Below are 26264 nucleotides of genomic sequence, written 5' to 3' on the forward strand. Positions count from 1 at the left end.
TGTGTACAGGGGAGAGCAAATGTCTTAGGGGGCTGGGGATGGAGCTCAGTGTAGAGCACTTGCCAATCCCCACTAACACACACACACACACACACACACACACTCACACGTGCGGAATTCTTCCAGTAAATGTCTTAGACTTGGAGGGCCAAGGTCTCTGGTGCCCACTCAACTCTTCTGTGGTAGCACAAAAACAGCCACAGTCAACATATGAACGACTGATGGGCATGCCTCTATTCCAGTAAAACTTTACTTATAAAACCACGCAGTGGGCTTGTTGTATTTTGAAACAGGGTCTCTCTCACTAAGTAGCTGAGGCTGGCTGCGAACCTGCAATCCTCCCGTCTCAGCCTCCCGAGTCCTGAAATTACAAGTGTGCGCATGCCAACATGCCCACAGCTAGGGCTGTCTTTTTTTTTTTTTTTCCCTTGGTGGTACTGAGGATTGAACCCAGGGGGATCTGCTTCTGAGCTTTACCCCCAGCCCTTTCCCCCTTTTTATTTTTTGGTTTTGTTTTTGAAACGTGTCTCACTACGTTGCTGAGAGTCTTACTACACTGCCGAGGCTGGCCTCGGACCTACAATCCTCTAGTCTCATCCTCCCAAGTATGGGCATTACAGGCGTGCGCCACCATGCCCAGCTCCATCGTTTGTTTTAAAAGCCCTCCACCCTTGAGAGTCCATCAGAGAGTAGAGATCTAAACAAACCCCCAGCAGCAAAGAGACGCTTCGATCCCAAAAGGTAAAAATGGGCAAGGTTATGGCTGACCTTTATGGGAAGTGAATGTACAGGGACAGGGAGAAAAGAAAGCCAGTCTTGGAAGAGGAATGCTGAATCGAGACAGTCAGGTCCTTAAGTGCAGAGACACAGAGTTGTTAAGTTATTAGCGGAATCTGGGGAATTTCACTGTGTGGTGAGTCTCAGGGTCAGAGGCTGATGTGCAGGCTGCCTCCCTGCCTCCACGCCCGTGCGCTCACCTGGTAGAGGAATCTTTGGCTGAAGTGCTGCATGGCGCCCTGCAGCTGGCTCCGCTGGGACTGCCACTGCTCATAATTCCGCACGTACTCAGCTGTCGGGCGCTGCCAGGTGGTGGTCCGCGTGTTGTGGTCCACGTAGTAAAAGCGCCCCCTGGGGTCTGTGCGTTTTTCCCAGCTGGAAATGTTAAGCTCAGAATGAATATGGTGACCACCCCACCTCAAGCCCCAAATCCTAGAAAAATCTCGGGGTGCCCAGCAAGCAGGGACTGAGGGGAGCGAAGTGCAGGTGGGATGCTGAGTGCCCCCAGGAGGCCCAGTCAGTAAGCCATCCCAGGAGCTCCGGGGCCCGGATGATTGTGGCAGACTGCGGCGGCCTGGGCAGCAGCTCCTTGCCGGTAGCTCCTGGGTCCCAGGTGGTGGATCCATGCAGTTTGGGGATGTCAACTCTGGCCCCAGCCCCAGAGGTGAATGAGTGACTGGACCGGGTTAGGCACCTGATCTATGCTGAGACAACCAAGGTGACTCTAGGACCCTGGTGTGCGCACGTGTGCGTGTGCGTGCATGCACGGCAGTGTGAGCTGGGAATCTGACTGCTCCCTGGACACATTTTCAGCGATCTTCAGGTTTGTCTCATTCCACAGCCCTCCTTGGCGTCCCCAGCTGCCGAGGCTTCGCAGGGCTCTTTGGAGCAAAGCGGCCAGCTTCCTTGCCAGACATGCCATTGGGCTCAGCTTTCTCAGCTCTGCTATTTATCCATCAGCAACTGAACTCAGTAACATGTCCCTGTATGCTGCTTGTCCTCTTCCATCCCTCTGTGTGTGTGTGTGTGTGTGCGTGTGCGCGCGCGCACAGGTGCACACACACGTGCACACGTGTGATACCGGGGATAGAACCCAGGGGCATTCTACCTCCGACCTATACCCCAGCCCTATTTTTTATTCTTTATATTGAAACAGGGTCTCACTGAGTTGCAAAGGGCCTCACTAAGTAGCTGAGGCTGTCCTCAAACTGCGATCCTCCTGCCTCAGCCTCTCAAATTCTGTATTACAAGTGTGCGCCACCATGTCTGGATTATTCTTTACTTTGAAACAGGGTCTCACTAAGCTGCAGAGGGCCTCACTGAATTGCTGAGGCTAGCCATGAACCTGCGATCCTCCCATCGCAACCTCCCAAGTACTGGATTACCAGTGTGTGCCACCATGGCTGGCTCCATTCCTTATTTTTGAGGGTTTATGTTTTTCTATACTTTTTTTTTGCCATTTTCGTGGGGTTTCAGATAAGAATAAAAATAAGCACAATTAAGCATGCTTAACAACCTCTATCACGGTGAATTTCAAACTTCTGAACACATAGTCCTACCCTTATTTCAGATGCAATCTTAGACTCTAAAACATAAGAACAGCAGTGGGTGGAGACCCACTCAGCCCTGTCGCCACCTCTGGCTCCGCTGGCATCTCACCACGTCGCCACCTGTTTCCCACAAGTCTTCCGCTCCAGCAGAAGCGCTCCAAGCATCGTTGTCTAAATGCACCTGCCACGTTCCCGCCTGCACGCTGGCGCCTCCACGGCCCCTCCGCCTGCGGCCTGCACCGTCGTCTTGTTCCTAAGGAAGCTCAGCCTTCCCACCTCCCTCTGTGAGGTCCCCACCCTGATGCTCCGCAGGGCCCTCCTCTTGTCTGAACGTTGTTAGGAGTGACTAAAGAGCAACACTCCTCCCTAGCTACCAGATCCGAGACCCTGAGCTCCTGGACAAAATGACCGGTCTGCCTCCCTGTTGCCCTCAGATTTGCTCGAAGGGGGCGTTCATGCCAACGGGACTCGTTCATCCTGGTGACTGGGTCCGCTGCGACAATGGCTCCATCTGTAGTTACAAAGTGGCTCTCGCCACGGTTTACACTTCCTAGGGCAGGAATTCTCCCACTCACGCCTGGTAAAATGCCAAGCACTGAAGCACGTGGGTGTTCGCTCTGGGTTCCCCATCGTCACACAGGCAAGAGCCAGAGACTCAAAGCTCGGGCCTAAAACTTGAGAGCGGAGTGCTACGCTTGGCACAAAGATGGGCCATCTCCCCGTAGAACACTAGGATCGCACGGGAAAGCAGAGAGCCTGGTCCAGCGTCCCACCTCAGTCCTTAAAGGAAACACCCCTCCACCCCAGAACTGCGTGCTTACTTCAGATCCATCCAAAGGTCCACCGGGCCAAGTTCTACATCCCGTACAGACCAGAGAACAGCAGCTTGGAGAGTTCCTACCGCCTTCAAATACACACGAGGGGGGTACACAGGGCACCAGCGAGAAGCACACGCTGTCAGTGTTTAATCTGTGACACAACTAGAGAAGTTCAAATGCTGACTAGGTTTTTGATGAGGGCCACAGATCAGGAGCTGGCAAGTTATTTTTGTAAAGGGTCATAAAGTAAATACCATAGACTTCGTGGGCCATAAAGTCTCTGTTGTAATTACTCAATTCTGCCACTGAAGAAAGAAAGCAGCCATTTAAAAAATTAAATAAAAGCTGGGCGTGGTGGCACACGCCTGTAATCCCCGCACTTGGGAGGTGGAGACAGGAGGATCGCACAGGTTCGAGGCCAGCTGTGCTGGCTTAAGAGACCCTGTTTCCAAAAAAATAAAAATAGGTCTGGGAGTTATAGCCCGGAGAAGGGCTTCCAGAAACCCCAGTACCACCACACACACACAAAAAAAATAATAAATAAATAAATAAATAATGAATAAAAAAGTAAATAAACAGGAGGAGGGATAGAGCATGTCTATAATCCCAGTACTTAAAAGCACGAGATAGGAGGATTGCAAGTTTGAGGCCAGCCTCAGAAATGTAGCAAGACCTCATTCCAAAATAAAAAGGAATAAAGGTAGAATGCTCCTGGGTTCAATTCCTAGTAACACACACACACACACACACACGATAAACAGGGCCAAAAGTATAGCTCAGTGATAGAATACTTGCCTATATACACAAGGCTTTGCGTTCCATCCCCAGCACCACAGAACAAAAACAAAAAAGTAAGAAAATTATAGCTAAACATGGTGGCACATTCGTGTAATACTAGTCCTTGGGAGGCTGAGACAGAAGAATCAAAGGTTCAAGACCAGCCTCAGAAATGTACTGATACTCTTAGTAACCTCTTTCAAAACAAAATATAAAAAGGACTGGGGGTGTAGCTTGAAGGTAGAATGCCCCTGGGTGAACCCCAATACCACACAAACACAAAAAGTAAGCAAATGGGGCCAGGCGTGGTGGCACACACTTGTAATCAGCATTCGGGAGGCTAAGACCAGAGGATCACGGTTCGGGGACAGCCTCAGCTACTTAGTGAGGCCCTCTGCTGCTTAGTGAGACCCTGTCTCAAAATAAAAATTAAAAAATAGGGCAGGGGGGTGTAGCTCAGAGGTAAAATGCCCCTGGGTTCCAGCCCCAGACCTGCAAAAAAAAAAAAAAAAAAAAAGTAAGCTAATGTGTGTGGTTGTGTTCCACAGGCAGATTTTGTTCACACACCATTAATAGTACCAACCCCTGGTAGATTTTTTAAAAATGGCCATGAGGTGGTATTTACTGAAACTGAGTGGTGAGTATGGGAAGGTCCACTATCCAATTCTCTCTCCTTTACGCATACTTTAGCTTTTCCATAATAATATAAATCATTAACAATAAAATGTTTAACTTTTTTTCCCAAAAAACTTAAGAAGCCAATGTTTAACTCCGGTAGCTTCATCTGACTTCAAGCCAAAACAGAAAGCAGAGTGCGCAGCGATGACAGGCGATGGCTTCCGTTCCTTTGAGGGAGGAAGACTCAGAGTCTCCTGGACTCTGCGGCACAGAGCCGCCGTCTGTGGGCACCTGCAGGGCCAGGAGCGAGGTGGCATCTGCTCAGCACAGGCCTGACAGCTGCACAAAGCTCTGCGCTGCCGACAGCCCGAGGAGCCTTCCCAAGGGCTTTGGTGTGTGTGTGTTTTGGGGAGGGGGGGTTCTTTTTTTTTTTTTTTTTTTTTGCGGGTCTGGAACCCTGGGGCATTCAACCTCCAAGCTACACCCCCTGCCTTATTTTTTATTCTTTATTTTGAAACCGGGTCTCACTGAGTTGCAGAGGGCCTAAGTAGCTGAGGCTGTCCGTGAACCGCGATCCTCCAGGTCTCAGCCTCCCGAATGCAGGGATTACAAGCGTGCGCCACCACGCCCGGCTGAGGGGGGTTCTTTACTAAGGGCAGAGTACAGCCTCGAAGGATGGGGAGACATGTGTGGAAAGAACTTTCTGTCCGCAGCAGACAGGAAGTCAAGCTCCTTTTCCTTGAGCATGGACAGTCTCCCCTCCCTTGGAAGCCTCTCATGTTTTGGCTTTGGGGAGGCCAGCGATGTTCTCACCAAGCCCAGGTGAACGAGAAGATTCTGGTGGGGAAGTGTGGACCAGGGCACAGTGAAACACACCAACACACTTACTCTGTCTTCCTGTACATATGTGTGCAGGGTTGAGCACACTCACACGCACGTGTGTGTGTGTGTGTGTGTGTGTGTGTCTGTGTCTGTGTAGGGATGGGATGGAACCCAGGGTCTCATGCATGCTGGGCAAGTGCTTAACCACTGATCAGCACCTCCAGGCCGTTCCCTAAAAATTCTCTAAGAATTCCAGTATGTCCTAACAAATAAGAGCTGAATTAAGGTAATTGGATGAGAAGGGCAATCAGGTGACTCAAGATAAAAATATCACTGTACTATGCAACCTCCAAAGAAGGAATGTGAGCCCCAGCCCACCAGGATGTCTCTGACCAGCGACATGCCTGAGGACACAGAGACACCACGGCCCAGGAGGCTTCCCGGGTCCACCCTCCTCCAGGACTCAGAGCCGTGTCAGCTCCAAATTCTGCCAGAGAAAGCCTGTGGCACGGGCCACAACAACATGATGCTTATGGAGAGTAAGGAAGAGGGGAGAGAAGAGGGAGAAGAAAATAACAGAGCAGAGGAAAGAGCAGGGTAGGAGAGGAGACGATGGCAAGAGCAGTGGAGAGGCCCTTCGGTGACTCTTGGTGCCGGTTCTAGAATCTCAGGACTTACCCTGGAGGAAGAGGCCGCTCCCATGTGGTGGTCTTGGTGTTGTGGTCCACATAATAGACACGTCCGTTGGGCAGCTCTCGCTGCTCCCACCTGGAAAACGAAGCCAAGGGAAGCATGAGACACAGTCATCAGGCCAAGCCTGTTAGAAAACCCTTCCCATCCACGCAGCTAATTTAGAGAAAGCATCAAAGATGACATTCAGGGTCAACTCAGTGGTCACACCCGCTCACAGCTGCTGCTGCTGCTGCTGCTGCTGCTGCTGCTGCAGGAGGCAACCAGGAGGGCTTCTCGAGGAAGCCACAGTAGCTCCCTTTGTGGGATCAGTGTACGAGGACACACACAGATTGCTATAAATTCCCCTAAACTATCCATAAGAGCATTTTGTTTGATTGCTTTTTACTTTGGTACTTGGATTGAACCCAGAGCTATTCTATCTCCAAGCTACACTCTCAGCCCTTTTTATAATTTATTTGAAACAGGGTCCCACTAAGTTGCTGAAGGCCTCAATAAATTGCTGAGCCTGGCCTCAAACCTGCACTCCTCCTGTCTCAGTCTCCCAAATATTGAGATTACAGGCATGTGCCACCACACCCAGCTTACTTTTATATTTTATTTTGGAGCAGGGTCCTGTTAAATTGCTGAGGTTCTGGCTAAGTTGCTGGGGCTCACCTCCAATCTGTGATTCTCCTGTCTTAGCCTCCCAAATACTAGGATAACAGGAGTGTTCTCCTAGTATCATACATATTCAGAATCAACTTTTTAAAAAAACATAAAATTCACTAACAAAAGATCTTTAAAAAGATCTGAGAGCTGGGCATGACGGCACACACTTGTAATCCCTATACCTGGGAGGCTGAGGCAGAACTGCAGGTTCAAAGCCAGCTTTGGCAACTTAGTGAAGCTCTCAGTCCTATTTTTTTATTTTGAAATAGCTTAGAGGTAGAATGTACCTTGGTTCTATCCCCCACACTCCCCTAACACAAAAGATCTGGCAGGTGTGTGTGTGTGTGTGTGTGTGTGTGTGTGTGTGTGTGTGTGTGAGAGAGAGAGAGAGAGAGAGAGAGAGAGAGACAGAGACAGAGACAGAGACAGAGAGACAGAGAGAGTGACAGAGAGAGAGACAGAGAGAGAGACTGGGAATTGAACCCAGGGGCATTCTACCCCCAAGTTACACTCTCAGCCCTATTTTTTTAATAGTATGTATGTATGTATGTGCTTATTTATTTATTGTATGTGTGTGTGGAAATGGGGATTGAGCCCAGGGGCATTCTACCTCTGAGCTACACCCTCAGCCCTATTTTTTATTCTTTATTTCAAAACAGGGTCTCACTGAGTTGCAAAGAGCCTAAGTAGTAGCTGAGGCTGGCTGTGAATTGTGATCCTCCTATCTCAGCCTCCCGAATACTGGAATTACAAGCATGCGTCACCACACCTGACTTTTTGTCTTTTTTTCAAACAGGGTCTCACTAGGTTGCTGAGACTGGCCTTGAACCTGTGATCCCCCTGTCTCAACCTCTCAAGTACTGGGATTATAGACACGAACCATCACATCCAGCTTGTAATGCCTGTTTTGGAAACGTCAAATTGTTACACTGCAATTGATACTGGAGAGAATGACATGAGCACACTGTGGATTTTGTGTTTGTTTACACAGGATTTAGTAAAAGAGACCAGACAGACACAGAAACTTCCCTCCAGAAAACCTGGTGGCACAGAAACCCAGGAAGTCAGGGACACCCGCCAGGGACCACAGTCTACCCAGTCACACACCACTTCCTCACATCTGGTACACAGGGACCCCCCATCTGCTTCCAGGGGTCTCCAGGCCACTTCAGGTAGCAGTCACGAGCCTGGCCTCCCGACACCTGCTCTTCCAGCCAACTCCAGGCTGCTCCAGGGAGCGCGCCACACCAACCGCAGCCTTCTCTGTTTCTTAATCATTTGACAGGTGTAAAACTGTGCTGTCGTTGCCATTATGTTCCTTGCACTTTTTACATGCCACTGACAAATTTCTCAGTGTTCTGCCTCTTGCCCACCGTGCTTTCCAGTTACCCTGTGGTTTTCTTGTTTGTTTTGTTTTGTTTTTGTTTTTGTTTTTTGGTGGTACTAGAGGTGGAACCCAGGGGCTTTCTACCTCCGGGCTACACTCCCAGACCTATTTTATATTTTATTTGGAAACAGGGTCTCACTAAGTTGCTGAGAACCTCACTAAGTAGCTGAGGCTGGCTTTCGAACCTCTGCGATCCTCCTGTCTCAGCCTCCTGAGCGTGGGGATTACAAGCGTGCGCACCCACGCCCGGCTTGCTGCATCTTCTGAGGTGGGAATGCCATTGCCAAGGAGGAAAAAAGGAATTTGAATATGGGATTCGAACTCCGCTCTGCCTGCTGAGCCCATGTGTTTTACCACATCTTGCAGTAAGGGAAGAAGAAGCAGACAAGGTGTCTTCACAGTCCCAGGCTCAAGGTGCACGGGTCTCCCCAGCACCGGCATGGAGAGCGGGGCCTGAAGGACGGAGACGACTGGGGTGGGTTCGTAACAGGCCTGTGGCATTCATTTCTCGGCTCCATCTTAATCACAACCCTCTCAGGTCCAACCCATAGAAAGAAGTTGCACATTTTCCTTCACAGTGAACAGCAGCCCCGAGGGGCAGTGATGTCCTCAAAAGAGGCCAACTAGCCCGGCGTGGTGGCACAGGCCTATAATCCCAGTACCTGGGAGGCTGAGACAGGAGAATTGCAAGTTCAAGACCAGCCTCAGCAACTGAGCAAGGCCCTTAGAAACTTAGTGAGACTCTGCTGCAAAATAAAAAATTAAGCCAGGCATGGTGGTACACACACCGGTAATCTCATTCCTTGGGCAGCTGAGACAGGAGGAGTGCAGGTCTGAGGTCAGCCTCAGCAACCTAGTAAGATCCCGTTAAAAAACAAAGAAAATAAAAAAAGCTGAAGGTGTAGCTCAGAGGTGGAACACCCCTAGGTTCAGTAACACACACACACACACACACACACACACACACACACACAATTTAGACAAATTAAATACAACAGAGTTGATTCAAACAAAGAACGATTCATGAATCAGGCAGCAGTCAGATCCAGATTAGGGGTCGGGCCAACCCCACGCGCAGTGCTTTGCTAGGCCAAACACAGAAGCAGAGTGGGGAAGTCACCTGCAAGGCTACAGCCAGGCTTCCGGGGTTGGCCAAAACCCAAGTATTTGTTACAAAAACCATGCTCCTGAATTAGACTTTAGCTATTATCCAGACTAAGTGAGGCTGCAGTTCGTTATTGAGAAACTCAAAATCTGAGACAGTCTCAGGCCGGTCCTGCTTACTCATTTAACAGTGCAGACGCCACTGGAAGCCACTCGGGACGTTTCCTCTCCTGGTATTCTTGCTCAGGCTCTGACAGAATGGAGATCTGACCCGAGCACCCTACTTCTTCCCAATACACATGGAAGATCCTCAGAGTCCATTAGCTATTAGCTGTGTGTGTGTTTTCCTGGGGACTGAGCCCAGGGGAATTCTACCTCAGCTACACCCCCAGCCCTACTTTATTTTTTTTTAGAAACAGGGTCTTGCTAGGTTGATGAAAGTCCATTTGCTGAGGCTATCCACGAACCCGCGATCCTCCTGTGTCAGCCTCCCAAGTACTGGCATTATAAGCATGTGTCACCATGCCCAGTTTATTTATATTTTTATCTTTTTTTTTTCTTTTCTTTTTTTGCAGTACTGGGGAGGGAATCCAGGGACATTTTAATTCCGAGCTACAACCCCAGCCCTATTTTTTATTCTTTATTTTGATTTTTTTTTTTTTTTGGCGGGTCTGGAGATGGAACCCAGGGGCATTCGACCTCCGAGCTACACCCCCTGCCCTATTTTTTATTCTTTATTTTGAAACCAGGTCTCACTGAGTTGCAGAGGGCCTCACTAAGTAGCTGAGACTGTCAGTGAGCTGTGATCCTCCAATCTCAGCCTCCCTAATGCTGGGATTACAAGCGTGTGCCACCATGCCCAGCTTATTTTTTATTTTGAAACAAGGTCTCACTGAGTTGCAAAGGGCCTCACTAAGTAGTAGCTGAGGCTGTCTGTGAACTGTGATCCTCCTGTCTCAGCCTCTCAAATGCTGGGATTACAAGCATGCGCCACCATGCCTGGCAGCTTATTTGTATTTTTAAAAGAGCAGAAGCTGCTGGCAAAAGTAGTCAGATACACCAGGCATGGTGACACGCTCTTATAATCCCAGCATTTGGGAGGCTGAGACAGGAGGATCACCAGTTCGAGAACACTCTCAGCAATTTTAGCAAGGCCCTCAGCAACTTAACCAAGACCCTGTTTCAAAATAAAAAGTCAAACAGGGCTTGGGTGTAGCCCAGAGTTAGAATGCCCCTGGGTTCAATCCCCAGTAACACACACACCAAATCAAACAAACAAAAATAACAGTGGTCAGATGAAAACAGTGGTGACTGGGGAAAGATTTCCTTCTCAATGCCCTTCAGGATTAAAGACAAAAGAGCTGCAGGGGGGTGTCCACCTGGGACCTGCGGCCTCGGAGTCAGGAAGGCTGGCGGCACACTGCAGCTCACACCGCCTCTCCAGTCGCCTTCTGTCTGCTCGGGAACGGGGCCGCAAATCTGATACCCTCTTTATTATCGGAATTTGGAAAAGAGAACAGTCCTGACAAAGGCACTTGGCCCACGAGCCAGTACTGAAGCTGGGCAGAGGCGCACGCCTGCCATCCCAGCCACTCGGGGGGCTGAGACAAGATCGCGAGTACAAGGCCAGCTTGAGCGATTTAGCAAGAGCCCATCTCAAAATAAGAGTTTACAAAGAGCTGGGGCACAGCTCAGTGGCGGAACGCCCCTGGATTCAACCCCAGTGTTGCCACAAAATATAAAAAATAAAAAGCTGAACACATTTTTCTTTGACTCCAACAATTCTTTTAAATTTCATTTTATAAGTAGTACCCACTTTTGACTTTGTTTACATTTTATTTGAGACAGAGGAGAAACTTTGGTTTTATTATACTTTGGTTCGTGTTTTAATTTGAAGATACTTCAAATCCATGGTGTGAACACTTTTTCAATACTGAGAATTGAGCCCAGGGGCGTTCTACCTCCAAGCTATACCCCTAGCCCTATTTAATTTTTTATTTTGAAACACAGTCTTACTAAGTAGCCGAGGCTGGCCGAGAACCTGCGATCCTCTCAGCCGCTCAAGTACTGGGATTACAAGCATGCGCCGTGCCCAGTTCGAGTAATCTTACAAAATTTCCTTTTACTTAAATTACCTTGCTCCTAAGGGTGCCCTTTACTCCACTGTTTCTCTTCCATTCCCATACACAATCGCCCCACAACTGCCAATGATAAGAGGCTAAGGGCAGCCTGGCACACTGGTGCACGCCTGTCTGCCCAGTTACTTGGCAGGCTGAGGCAGGAGGATTCCAAGTTCAAGGCCATCTTGGGCAACTTAGCTAGACCCTGTATCAAAATTTAAATTTTTTTTTTACAGGGCTGAGGGTATAGTCCAGTGGCAGAGCACCCCATTATTAAAGTGACATCAAATCATCTCTGTCCTGTGTTAATGGAAAGAACAATGTCTAGTCGCCTCTTATAGAAAGCTTCCTAAAAGTTCTTTAAGAAAGGAATTCTCTATTATCTGCCATTACGGTGCGTATTCAACTATGATTGGTCGTATTTCTTAGATCCTTTACTTAACAGAATCTCAGTGCTTGACGAAATCTCGGTGTCACCAAAAGCAGGATAAAGTTGGAAAGAATTAAAGCTGGGCCAGAAGCCCAGGCCAGTATCAGCGAAGTTTTCCTTAGATGACTTTTATAAATTTACAAGCAAAAGGCTCAAAAATCCAATCTTAGTGAAAGCATTATTAACTCGTACTAGTCACTACTTTGCTCAATTTTAAAAACCCGGGCACTGAGCATTAGTCAAGCTGACCTCTCAAGCAAAATACACTTTCTCTATTAGAAAGCAAAGTCATACTGGGCATGGGTGCACGACTGTAATTCTAGTGTTTGGGAGGCTCAGACAGAAGGATAGCGAGTTCAAGGCCAGCCTCAACAACTTCCTTTTTTTTTGGGGGGGGGGTAACTAGGGATTGAACCCAGGGGCTTCCTGTCTCTAAGTAATACCCCTAGTCCTATTTTATATTTTATTTTGAAATAGGGTCTCACTAAGTTGCTGAGGTGGGCCACAAATCTATAACCCTCCCGTCTCTCTCCCATGTACTAGGATTACAAGCATGTGCTACCATACCTGGCTGAGCCTCACTAATTTAAGCCCTTTGTTTCAAAATAAAAAATAAAATAGGGCTGGGGGTGTCGCTCAGAGGTTGAATGCCCCTGGGTTTGATCTCCAAGGCCAGAGAGAGAGAAAGGAAAACAAAGTCAGAAGCCAGGTGTGGTGGCACACACTGAGAATCCCAGTACTCGGGGGACTGAGACACAAGGATTGCAGATCCCAGGCCAACCTCAGTAATCTAGTGAGACTTTGTTTCAAAATAAAAAATAAAAGCTGAGGGTGGTATAATCCAGTGGTAGAATGACCCTGGGTTCAATCCCCAGTAGAAAGAAAAAAAGAGGGAGGAGAGAGAGAAAAGAGAAAGAGGAGATAAGAGAAGAGAGGGAGAGAAGAAGAGAAAAAGCTATACCAGAACCCTTATGCATCCTCTGAAGAAAATATGTCCTGCTGGTACTCAGACAAACACTGAACTTCAGAAGACCTCACTGGGAATATTTAAGTATTCCTAAAGCTGCCTCTGCAGATGTTCAACTCCCCACCGGCAAAAAACAAAAAACAAAAAGCGACATGAAATCATGTGTTCTTATTTATCCTCCTCTAATCAATGCCTCAACACCAAGTCCAACTCTTGGGCCACTCCTGGGTGAACCCTGGGACTTCCTTCCTCTGTGGGGACGTCTGCAGCCTATTTTCTGAGTCAGAAGTCTGTGTGAAATGGAACATATCTCCTGGTCACCATTTTCGTGGCCTCCGTAGGTCCTTTGTAAATTGGGGGTCGAGTCTTTTCCCTGCAAACCTTTCCTGTAATACTGTAGCCTTTAAGTCTAAGCAACCAACCTCCCTTTAATAACTATCAATAGCCCACACTTCCTGCCCGCTAAGCCCAGGGCAGCAGGGTCTCAGCTACTGAGGCTTCTGGACTAAGTCTGCTTTTCTTTTCCTCCTCTTTTAACCATTCCATTTTCTCTGCCTTGAGAATTCTCCCACAGCTTTCCAATGGAAATTGGCAATATTAAACTATATGCTTTCACAGATGGGCAGGACCATTCTTGGAGATGTTGTCTACAAAAAATATTTTTAACATTTTTTTTCTGATAAATGTTGGCAATGGAGGTATATAGTCACTCTCAAAAATTGTTAGTGAAAGCAAAAATGTGTAGTCTCTTTCCAAAGGGCAATTTGGCCAAAATCCCTTACTACTTGAGTATCCATTAACTCGACGACTCTATTTCTAGGACATATTCTAAGGAAATAAGTATTGTGTCGGAGGTTTAGCTGTGTGTGCAGATGAGTTACAGAAAAACTGTAAACAACCTAAAATGCCCCCAAATGTAGTACTGAGAAGGCAAATCAGGTGATTTCTCTAATGGGTATTCATTCATCGAAGGTAACAGTGCCGATGAATGCTGTTGTTCAGATATTTATGATATATTGGGTGGAAAAGCAAATTAATAAATAACATGCTTAGGATAACCAAAGTTTTGTTTAAAGACATATATAGGCTGTTTTTCACTAAATCTAATATGCCATTGATTATTTTACGCATCATTAAAAAAGAAAAAGACGCTGCCAGTTAAATGACAGCATGCTGAAGACTATAAATCACATCTCAGTTTTTATTTTGTATTTGTTGGTGGTGCTGGGGATTGAGCCCAGGGGCATGCTACTGCTGAGCTTGACTTCCTGGCCCTTTAGTTTACTGCTTGTTTGCTCTGACACAAGGTCTGTTGAGGTTGCTGGGTCTTACCGAGTTGCTGAGGCTCTTCTGAACCTATGTTCTTCCTGTCTTGGCCTCCCAAGAACTGGGATTACAGGCATGCATCATCTTGATTTTGAAGAAGTTAAATGTGAAATAACATGCATACCAAAATCAACCAAACACAGAGATGTCCGTATGTGTGTACAATTTTTACAGTTTCAGAATAAGGAAAAACTTTAGACATGACACTAAAGTTGAACCCAAGAAAAATTTGGCTATTTTAAATTTTAAACTCCTGTACAATAAGAGGCAACATCAAGTGAAGAGACAGGCTATGAATGATGAGGAAATATTCGCAGTGCATATAACCGAGAAGTGATTAGTACCCAGCAAACATTAAGAATTCTGCAGTCATGCATAGTGGCGTACAACTATAATCCCAGTACTGGGGAGGCTGAGAAAGTCTTCTATTTCCAAATAAAAAATGAAATCAAGAGGTAGAATGCCCTTGGGTTCAGTAGCCTGTACTACCCCCAAAAGCTGCAGATTAAAGAACACAAATAGCCAAACAGAAAAAATGGACAAAAATGCAGGAATAGGTAATTCACAAAAGGAAACCAAAGAACAACAATAGCAAAAAAAAAAAAAAAAAAAACTTATTTTTTTGAAGAGGCTCAATACCAATGGTAATCAAGCCAGGTGTGGTGGTGCACACCTGTAATCCCAGTATTTGGGAGGCTGAGACAGGGGGACTACAGGTTCGAAACCAGCCTCAGAAACTTAGCGAAGCTCTGTTTCCAAATAAAAAATAAAATAGGCCAGGCATGGTGGTGCATACTTGTAATCCCAGCGCTTGGGAGCAGAGACAGGAGGATCTCACAGGTTCAAAGCCAGCCTCAGCTACTGAGTGAGGCTCTCAATAACTTAGTGAGACGCTGTTTCCAAATAAAGTATAAAATAGGTCTGGGAATATAGCCCGGACGTAGAAAGCCTCTGGGTTCCGCCCCCAGTACCATAAATAAATAAATAAATAAATAAATAAATAAATAAATAAAATTAAAAATAAAAAATAGGACTAGAGGTGTATATCCCAGAGGTAGAAGATCTCTGGGTTTCATCTTCAATATCAATACATACATACATACATACAGGTATTCAATGAAATTCAAATTAAAACCATAGTAAGATGCCACTGAGACCCAGGAGACTGGCCACATGCACACTTACAGGAATGTGAGCTGGAAAACTGACTTGAGAAAGTAATTAGTTTCTTAGCTACAGCAAGGACAGGTGACGTCCAGCTGCTGGACGTGGAGACAGGACAGTCCAGTCCTTGGAAGAGGCTGCGTTCTGAGGTGAGGAGGGCGAGGACACAGGCTCTGGCCTGATCTAAGCATGCCATGACCCTCGCAGGGTCAAGAGCTAAGCATAAGCAGGCTGTAGGGAGGCAGGGCCCCAACAGGACCTCCCTTTAATCTAGAGCTCCACAAAGTTGTCCCCAGCCCACACCGCTTCACACCCGCAACAGGGAAGGTTCAGAAGGCTCACGGCATTTAGAAACTTGTGCATCCTTGACATCGCCAAATAGGCAACTGGTAGCATCCGCCCCTCAGCAGAGTATAGAACAGAAGTATGGGTTTGCTCTCGATGGAAATTTAGAAATAAACTAGACGACAGCAACAGCAAAGGGTGGGCTCTTCACAAACAGTCTGAAAAGCACCGATTTAAAACTCCTCGGGCAACACTCTTGGCTAGTGCCAAAACTGAGTCTGGAACGAAACTCAAATGGCAGCGGCTGGTTTACAGCTTAGCAGAGAAGCTCCGGATTCCATCGCATCTCAGAGCGTCTGCACAGACCAATGCCAGACCGCTCCTGCGAGGCTGACGGCCCTGAGAGGGTCTCCAGGACCTGGGAGAAGGTGCCTCTGGCTCTCAGACCTGGCTGGGGGCAGGCGGAGGGCAGACCCCAAGGATCTAGAAAGCACCCCTCCTCGGTTAGCTCTCCTCGGAGGCAGGAAACGGACAGGGCAGCCAGTGACTGCAGGAGGAGGACGGTGTGAACGGCAGCGCCAGGCGAGGCGCGGGCAGGCCAACACAACGCCCTCCCTTATGTAAGAGACCGCAGCAGCCGGCTGCCAGGTCAAAAATAATGCGGCTCTGTGTGGGAAGGGGGGAGCTGCAGGGAACGGGCGCCCTCGGAATTTATTGAGGCCCTGTACACAGAGCCTGTTAATGAGCCCGTGGTCCCCAAAGTGGGCTCAGCGCTGACAAAAACCAGACATGGGGCCAGTGGACCTAAGTGGCCCTGCTCATTGCCCCTGCCTGGAATACTATCTCATGTGTCCCCCAAAGGCTCTGCCACCCCCGTTAAAGACAATGGTCCTTTGCAACCAGGAAACTCCACAGCCGTCCAGGGCCTTCCTTTGTGCTAATTAAGTTAAAAGCTACAGCAAACGGGAGGGTTTAGAGACAGAGAGAGGGGAAGAGAATGAGGGGTGTTGTATTTGGACTGACAAAGCCCAGGGTTCAGTAGTCTTTGAGCCTCAAAACATAGAGACGCAGCCTTGGTGCGGTGCGGTGGTGCACGCCTATAACCCAGAGACTCAGGAGGCTGAGGGGCAGGAGGATCGCAAGTTCAAGGCCAACTCAACGAGACCCTGTATCAAAATAAAAAATAAAAAAGGGCTAGGGCTGTAGTTCAGCGAGCACCCTGAGTTCAAGTCCCAGTACCGGGGGAGGGTATTTATACACACACACACACACACACACACACACACACACACACACACACACACACAACCTCTTTCTGACCAGAGTCCTCTCTGCTGCAAATTTCCGAATGGCAAAGCAGCACCCTGAAAATGAGAACCGTGGGATTCCCGAGAGCACCTTGTCGCCATCGCTCAGTAAAGGAGACTAAGGAGGAGATAAAATTGGAAGCAGCCAGCGTGGTCCCTTAGCAAGAAAGCCACGCTGCACACCTCCCAAGAGCCTTCGCGGCGTGAGGGACGTGAACTCGCACCCAAAGCCGGTCAACCTGGCAGATGACAGCGTTAGGCTGGACTCTCCTGCCCGAGGGAAGAAAACACAATCTCCTGCCACAGCTGCTCTTCCTCTGCGGTATCAGAGAAGCAGAAACGCTTCATCCAGGTGGAGGGGAGGGAAAGAAGACAGTACTGGGAGGTAAGCCTTCGTCCATTACAGATCCGTCTCGGGGCCTACTGGTGCCGGCCCCCTGCTGTCCTGGCATCGCCAGCCCAGCAGCGCACACACCGAGCAGTTCTGTGTGTGCAAAGAGCTTCAGGCGTCCACACAGTGCTTTAATCTTATTTACCAAGGGCTGCAGAAGAATTACAGATTAAGCTGTGACCTGAAGATGTAGAAGAATCAATGGGCAAAAGGTGGAGGAGGCTTTCAGCAGGAGGGGCCAAGCAGGGGCCAAGCAGGGGGAGGGTCCTCAGTCCAGGGAGGGCAGCTCATTCATCAGAGTCAATTCCTGAGCTGCACATGGTGGCCCAAGTTTGTAATCCCAGAGGCCAAGACAGGAGGATCACAGATTCAAGGCCAGCCTCAGCAACTTAGTGATACTCTCAGCAACCCAGTGAGGCTCTGTTTTAAAATTAAAAAACAAACAAACAAACAAAACAGGGCTGGGGTGTAGCTCAGATATAAAGTGTCCCTGGGTTCAATCCCCAGTATCAAAAAAACAAACAAAGCCGGGCGTGGTGGCGCACACTTGTAATCCCAGCATTTGGGAGGCTGAGACCTGGAGGATCGCGGTTTGTGGACAGCCTCAGCTACTTAGTGAGGCCCTCTGCAACTCAGTGAGACCCGGTTTCAAAATAAAGGACAAAAAATAGGGCAGGGGGTGTAGCTTGGAGGTCGAATGCCCCTGGGTTCCATCTTCAGACCTGCAAAAACAAACAAACAAAACCAAAAAAAAAATTATTACTATGGCTAGAGCTTCAAAAAAAAAAAAAAAAAGCCGGGCGTGGTGGCGCACGCTTGTAATCCCCGCGCTTGGGAGGCAGAGACAGGAGGATCGCGCAGGTTCGAAGCCAGCCACGCGTGCTGGCTTAGGAGACCCTGTTTCCAAATAAAAATGTAAAAATAGTTCTGGGAGTGTAGCCCGGAAGTAGAAGGGCTTCCAGGAACCCCAGTACCACCAAAAAAAAAAAAAAAAAAAAAAAGCAGACAGTGGCTTCCATGGCTGGCTGCCTGGGTAGGTAAGATCCTATTATGCAGGGCTTTTTAGCTTAATAAAGAATTTGGGAATTTATCCTAAAGACAACAGGAAGTTACTGAGGTGAAAGACTGCGGTCCGAGTTCTCCTTTAAAAGGTTAAAATAAATTGGGAATGAGCAAGAACCGCACTCGACTTACAGATAATGGTCCTTTCACGTGGAACACAGCAGAAACGTGCAGCCAGGTAGGCAGACTTGAGAGTCACTGAGAGCTGGGCACATACTTGTAATTCTAGTACTTGGAAGGCTGAGACAGGAGGCTTGCAGGTTGGAGGCCGCCCTCAGGAACTTAGGGAGGCTCTCCACAACTTAGTGAGATCCTCTTTCAAAATAAAAAAAATAAAAAGGACTGAGGGTATAGCTTGGAGGTAGAATGCCCCTGGGATCAATCTACAGCACGAAGGACACAAAGAAAGAGGAGGAGGAGGATGTCAAGTGGACCAAGTGGATGCCAAGGAACGACAGCCGGACGGCCCAATGCGGGCCGGGGCAGGGGCGGTGGGCTTATTAGGAGGGAGATCAATTCCAGCGAAGACGGGGTGAGTACAACAACGAGTTCTGTTTCCGACACGTTGGGTTAAGATACCCAGGGGGAGCGATGGGCTCAAGACAGAAGTAGACGTTGGTACCAGATCCCAAAAGAAGCCAAAGGGATGCTGAGCGGGTGACTCATCACCCGGAGGCCTCGGAGCGAGCAGTGGGCATCTGGAGGCTGAAAACCATTCTTGGCTGACACTGGACTTGCAGTCTCTTAAACAGTAACAAATATTTGGTTTAATGAAAAAAGTGGACGGCATAAAATTATTAGTTTATTACTTGGGCACCAGCAGATGCTCAATTCAGAAGCTACATTTATATATCCTCAAAAAAACCCCCCAAAATCCCTAAGCCAGGTGTGGTGGTGCACGCTTGTAATCCCAGTACTTGGGGGGCTGAGACAGGAGGATCGCGGGTTCCAAGCGAGCCTCGACAACTTAGCGAGGCCCTCTGCAACTTAGTGAGACCCTGTTTCCAAATAAGAAATAAAATCGGGCTGGGGGGTTAGCTCAGAGGTAGAATGCCTCTGGGTTTAATCCCCAGGGCCAAAATGAAAAAAAAAAAAAAAAAACACCTAAATTCCGCAAACTCACAAAGGTTCTTTTCCTATCAGTGACACTTCAATCCCTCTGCCAAGACATAACCCCTGGTAGTTTTGGCTTTTGGGGGGCTTTTTGTTTGCTTATTTGTTTCTTGGCACTGGGAATTGAATCCAGGAGCATCCTACCTTCAAGTTATACCCCCAGCACCTTTTATTTCTTATTCTGAAACAGGGCCTCACTAAGTTGCCTCGCTAAGTTACTGAGACCGGCATCTAACCCATGACCCTCCTGTCTTAGCCTCCCAAGAACTAGGATTGCAGGCCTGGGCCGACATGCCCCTCCTGAAGTCATGATGTCAGGAACAAATTAATAATCTGCCCTGTCTGAGTCTCCTAAACCCGTAAATAAGCTGGGGTGGGTGGGACGGCAGATGTGCGAGCAGAAGGGCCGCTGCAGAAACCATGCCCTTTCTGGCCTGCAACAGAAGGGCGCCATCCTCACTGCTCCCCGTGTGGGCCAGTGGCCATCTCTGGCGAGGCAGCTGGCGGTTTGTGAGCCCTGAGACTGTCTTCAAAGGGCCGAATGCTCTCAGCTGTCTTGGAGAGAGGCACCTAGGAGCCCGTGTTGCCTGAAGAATCAGGGCTCCAATACCTTTCTGTGGCCCGTCATGTATGTTACAGCGGCGGCAGCCACCCCAGACCCACACGTGGGCCTCGTCACGTTCCAAGTTTTCCAAGGAAAAGATGCTCTTCATCCTCTACCTCGGGAAAGTGTCGGAGCCTCTGGCCAGATGAGGGAGGGGAACCCGCTTCCCTGGGCCGCCCGGTCGGCCAGACTGAGAATAAAGAGTGTTTTCACAGCCTGGAGTTTTCCAGCTGCCTGGAAACAGGAAGCGCTCGATCCCAGAGAACAGTAACCCTCACACACGCCCTGCAGAAAGATATGTGGCGCCTCGGCCCTAACTGCGTGTGATGGACACACGGGTGAGGCCGGCCTGCCAGGCTCTCACTCAGCGGGGAGAAGACGAACAGTTGCCGGGACGTGGGCGGCCATTTTCTCTCCTTTCTGCCAAAATGATTCTGCTCTGTTTCCCCCCAAATTATAGCATACAGATCTGAAATTACAAACCGAACCTCTTTCGAGTACTCTGTACCACATACTTAAGAGAAATCTCTATAGACGCAACCATTTGGTTAACAGACGTTTCACAAAATTGAAAACTTGAGCTGCCTCTCAACACCCCCAATTCTCTCTGGGTTTGAGGTATTACAAATTATTTTACAGCGGGTGCAGTGGCGCATGTCTATAATCCCAGCACTTGGGAGGCTGAAGCGGGAGGATCACAGGTTTGAGACCAACCTCCACAATTTAGCAAGACTCTTAGCAATCTAGCGAGACCTTGTTTGAAAACAAATACTTTTAACAAGGGGCTAGGTATGTAGCTTGGAGGTAGAATGTCTCTGGGTTCAATCCCTGGTACCATCAAAAAAAAAAGGTAATACTTCTCATTTGTTCTTATTTGATCAACACACTTTATTGAGAGAGAAGAGACAAGCTGGGCATGGTGTCACATGCCTGTAATTCTAATACTTGGGAGGCTGAGACAGGAGAATTACAGGTTCCAGTCTCAGCAATATAGGACCCTCAGCAACCTAACAAGACCCTGTTTCAAAAAACAAAACAAAACCAAAAGGCTGGAGCGGACCTGGAGGTAGAATGTACCTAGGTTCAATCCCCAGTATCACCAAAAAAAAAAAAAAAAAGTCAGTGTGTCAAGTGTATATGGTAAAAATCACCAATTCCAGTCATTTGAGAGGCTGAGACAGGAGGATCTGGGTTCGCAGATAGCCTCGGCTACTTAGTGAGGCCCTTTGCAGCTCAATGAGACCCTGTTTCAAAATAAAGAATAAAAAAAATAGGGCTGGAGGTATAGCTTGAAGGTAGAATGGCCCTGGGTTCCAACCCCAGTACAGAAAAAAAAAAAAAATCACCTATTCTTTCAGATTTAGGATTTTTTTTTTTTTTTTTTTGGGTATTAGAGATGGAACCAGAGGGATTGTACCTCCGAGCTACACTGCAGCCCTATTTTTTAGTCTGTTTATATTTTGTAGTACTGAGGAGAAAACCCTGGGGCACTATACCTCCAAGCTATACCCCCAGCCCTATTTTTTAGTCTTTTTACTTTTTTTTAAATATTTATTTCTTTTATGGGGGGGTGGTACTGGGGTTCCTGGAAACCCTTCTACCTCCGGGCTACACTCCCAGACCTATTTTGTACTTTTTCTAAATTTGGAAACAGGGTCTCTTAAACCAGAGGCTGGCTTCGAACCTGCATGATCCTGTCTCTGCCTTCCAAGCACAAGGATTACAGGCGTGTGCCACCACACCCAGCTAGTCTTTTTACTTTTAAAACAGGATCTCACTGAATTGCAAAGGGCCTCACTAAGTAACTGAGGCTGTCCAGGAACCCCAATCCTCCAGTCTCTGCCTCCCAATTGCTGGGATTACAAGTGTGCACCACCTTGCCCGGTGGATTTTTATTGTAACAAGTGCATTTTCATAAGTGACTTTAAGCACAATGCCATATATATACATATATATATATATATATATATATATATATATGTATGTATGTATGTATGTATGTATGTATATATAATCTCAAGCAAGTGACCTTACATCTTCTTTTCCTTCTTTATGAAGTACAAGGGCTCAGAAGATGCACTTCCACCACCAAGCCAAATTCAGCCAGATCTCTGGTGACTATGGCAACAGGGATATTGGTTTCCTCTGTACCAAACTGGTAACCAGGATGGAAGACAAGCTGGCCCTGACTCTGACCAGCAGTCACTGAGGTACGGCTTGGTTTCTGCCTCCTTCACAATCACTTCCAAAACATTCTCCAGTTAGCCGAGCGTGGTGGCACGTGCTTTAATCCCAGTACTTGAGAAACTGAGACAGAAGGATCTCAGGTTCAGGGCCAGCCTCAGCTACTTAGTGAGGCCCTGCGAAATTTAATAAGATACTGTTTCAAAATAAGGAATAAAAATTAGGGCTGGGGGTGTAGCTTGGAGGTAGAATGCCCTGGGTTCCACCCCAGTACTACACACACACACACACACACACACACACACACACACACACACTATACCTTAGCAGGTATAATGCCCCTCATTTAGGGACACTTCACATGCACCATCTTATTTGAGTCCTTAGCCTCCTGGGGAGATGGTCTACTTATTATTTCCATCTCACCAAGAGGGCTGTCACTTGACCAAGGCCACATAGGCAGGGGTAGATCTGACTCCCAAGTCCCTGCTTTTAATCTCCACTTGCTACACAGTCAAACTAGAGCATCTTTTTGGCTTCCTGGGATCATCTTCTTCTCATCAAGTTCTTTAGCACCAAATTTCACTGCGAATCAAAGGACAGCAAGACAACCAGTAGTCCACGTTAACACCAGCCCCGGCCACGGGGATAATGTGCGGTAATACTCGGGGTCTAAAGCCCACACACTCTCTAGACCGCTAAGATGGAATTCAAGAGAGAAAAGCTGTTTTCCAGGCAGGATGGAGGGCACGCCCTCCCACCATCCAGGAAGGCAAAATGAGCCCCTTGTTCCCTGAGAGCCGCTGTGCGAGTCGAGCTATTGCCCTCACGCCACAGCACAAGGCAGCATTGATTCTGCGCGGGTGACTGAGACTCTTTTGAAGATTTATGTAGAATGAGCAGATCTTCCACGCTTCCCTCGCTTTTTGCACAGTGGCCCCCCGGAGAGGACGAGCTGCCAGGTAATAAATAACCAGGCTGTTTCTGGCCTGGGGAGGAGGCTCAGTCTAGGGGGAGGGAAGTGCCATTGCAGGACAGAAGGCTACTCACCCAGCGGGCAGCGCATCGGGGGCCTGAGCCGCGGCCGGGAGCTGCTGTGTGCCCGAAGTGCTGGGCTCCTCTCCTTCGGCCGGTGTGGCCGGCGCAGGGAGTGATGTCGTGTTGGGGTTCGGGGTGACACTCAGGGCTGCAGCAGGTGGGGACGTCACGCCAACAGCAGACGGTTCTTCAGGATCGGTGGTTGCAGGGGCTTCCTCGTTCACTGAAAACGCACAAACCTCCCTTGAAAGATCAACTAAGAATAAGAATTTGAGGGCTGGGGATGCAGCTTAGTGGTAGAGTGCCTTCCTAGCATGCATGAGGCCTGGGCCCAATCCCCAGTCCTGCAAGAAGAAAAAAAATCATAAACTGAAAAATAATTTTATTATAGCTGGCGCACACTTGTAATCCCAGCATTCGGGAGGCTGAGACAGGATTGCAGTTCATGGCCAGCCTCAGCTACTTAGTGAGGCCTTTGCAACTCAGTGAGATCCTGCTTCAAAATAAAGAATTAAAAAAAAATAGGGCTGGGGGTGTAGCTAGGAAGTAGAATACCTTGGGTTCCATCCCTAGTACTGCAAAAAAAAAAAAAAAAAATTATTTACAGTTGCCAGGTTTTTCACTAAATGCGCTAGAAAGTATACCATGACCCTACATATGTTTCAGGACAGCACAAAGTTTTACAAAACATAAGTCTGAAAATTACAGTAAGTCAGTAATGCCTGTCCAAAGGAAACTGGGGGAAGTGTTTGAAATATATTAAATACCACTTTCTTATTTTTTATTTATTTTTATTTTTTAAAATTTTTGCAGAACTGAGGAATTCTACCTCTTGAGCCACACCCCCAGCCCTATTTTTTCAGATTTTTTTTTTTTTAAACAGTTTTGAAACAGGTTCTCACTAAGTTGCAGAGGGCCTCACTAAGTAGCTGAGGCTGGTTGTGAACCCGCCAATCCTCCCTGGCTCAGCCTCTCAAGTACTAGGATTACAAGCTTGCACCACCAACCTGGCTTGTTTTGGTTTTTTTTTTTTTTTTTTTTTTTTTTTGAACTGGGGATTGAACCCAGGGGCATTCTGCTTCTGAGATATACCCCCAGCCCTATTTTCTTTATTTTAAAACAGGGTCTCACTAAGTTGCTGAGGGCCTCAATAAGTAGCTGAGGCTGGCTGTGAACCTTCAATCCTCCTGTCTCAGCCTTCTAGGTACTAAGATTACAAGTGTATGTCACCATGCCGGACTTGATTGTTCTCTTGAAGACTCATGCCCATCTGGGATGGTGGCTCATGACTGTAATTCCAGTACTTTGGAAGCTGAGACAGGATTTCAGGTTTTCAAGGCCCTGACAGCAGTTCAACTTCATGAGGCCCTCAGCAACTTAGCAAGACGCTGTTTCAAAATAAAACTATAGAATTGTGCTGGGGGTGTAGCTCAGAGCCCCTGGGCTCTGCCCCCAGTATCATAAAAGAAAACAAAAACAAAGACTCATGCTCAAGAGAAAGCAGGGATTCATACTCTAGACAAAAGAAGGGCCTCAAATGTAAGGCCCTGCCTCCAAGGTACTAGACAAAGGAACAGAGCTAAGCAGGCTGGCCCCGGGTCTCCTCACCCCATCATCTCCGCACTCTGATAATCACTGTGTCCACAAGGACCACAGCTAGGCGGCGGCGGTGGCGGCAGTCCTCTAATCTAAAAGGATCAAGCCGGCTTTCACCAGCCGCAATCCTTTCCCGGTGGATGGCCACATGCAGAGAGTGCTTTACATACGTGATTGCCTGTGTGCATCTTATATTAGAACTGCACTGGAAAATGCCTCCGCTGTCACTTGGCCTCATCGTCCTAATTCAGAGATTCGTTCTGTAGTTTCCCAAACAAATGGCTACCCAGGTTTCGTCCCGTGCATTCTTCCAAGGGGGCCCTCCCTATGGAACCAGGCCCTGCCACCGAGCACATGTGCTTGCAAGAAAGCCCCCCTTCTGCTCAGCCGAGGGCCCTGCCCCCACAGCGGTTCAAAGACGTCTCTGGTATATTTCTGTTTCTCATTAGCTTTGTCTTTTCCAGTAAGGAGGCCTATTATTTCTCCAGTGTTTCTAGGCCACCCTTTCCTTGCTACTTAGCAGCTCTCTCACAGATGTCGTCTGTGGCCACCTCTCCTTACTAATGGTACCAGGAATTGAGTATAATCAATCAGATGCCATCAGACCAGCAAGGCCAGAGTGCCAATTCGAATGAGCCTAGTTAACATTGACAGACCACCAGGGACTGTCCCAGGCAAGGTGCAAAACACTGATGCAACCCTGCAAGTTAGGGACCACTGGCAGTCTCCATTTTACACAGAAAACTACGGATGGAGTGATGGGCATGGGGGTGCACACCTATAATCCCAGGACTTGGGAGGCTGAGACAGGAGGACCACAGGTTCAAGGACAACCTCAGCAAGTAGTGAGACTCTCATCAACTTAGTGAGACCCTGTTGCCAAAAATGTATGTATGTATGTATGTATGTATGTATGTATGTAGTATGCATGTATAGGGCTGGGGTATAGGTATAGTTTAGAGGTAGAATGCCCCCAGGATCAATCCTCAGTACAACAAAAATAAATAAGATTAATAAAGCTTTGTTTTGCTTAAAAATCATGAAGCCAGGCATGGTGGCACATGCCTATAATCCCAGTACTTGGGAGGCTGAGACAGGAGAATCACAGGCCACCCTCAACAACTTAGTGAGACCCTGTTTGAAAATAAATAACTTAAAAATAGTGTAGCTTGGAGACAGAATGTACCTGGGTTCAATCCCCAGTACTACAAAATAATCAATCAATTAATTAATTAACTAATTTAATTAATAGGATTAAGGATGTGGCTTGAAGATAGAATGCCCCTGGGCTCACTTATCAGACCACAAAAATAAAACACTGTAATATACTGGATTTAGATATATTAAAGCATTCCATCCATTACTATAATGTTTATATATATATAATAAAGTTGTTCCTCGCTTTGGGTAGGGCTATTGGGGGGACAGCAGAGGGACAAAGTTCTTAATTAGGCTCAAGTTCTATGGAAAAATCTAAAATACC

The 26264-nt window shown here is 47.7% G+C and overlaps 1 protein-coding gene across 1 annotated transcript in view; it reads right to left on the bottom strand.

The window, feature by feature from the left end:
- WWP2 (WW domain containing E3 ubiquitin protein ligase 2) overlaps positions 1 to 26264 on the bottom strand; it is a gene marked incomplete at its 3' end in the record, with an annotated part of 125831 nt that overhangs the window by 19167 nt on the left and 80400 nt on the right. The window contains exons 7-9 of the mRNA XM_080702167.1: positions 23198 to 23408; positions 6041 to 6130; positions 978 to 1152 (exon numbers count right to left, since the gene is read on the bottom strand). Of these exons, the coding sequence (XP_080558293.1) occupies positions 978 to 1152; positions 6041 to 6130; positions 23198 to 23408 (476 nt within the window). The remainder of the gene's footprint in view (positions 1 to 977; positions 1153 to 6040; positions 6131 to 23197; positions 23409 to 26264) is intronic.

This window comes from Muscardinus avellanarius (genome assembly GCF_963383645.1).
Source record: "Muscardinus avellanarius genome assembly, chromosome: 10".
Classification (NCBI taxonomy): domain Eukaryota; kingdom Metazoa; phylum Chordata; class Mammalia; order Rodentia; family Gliridae; genus Muscardinus; species Muscardinus avellanarius.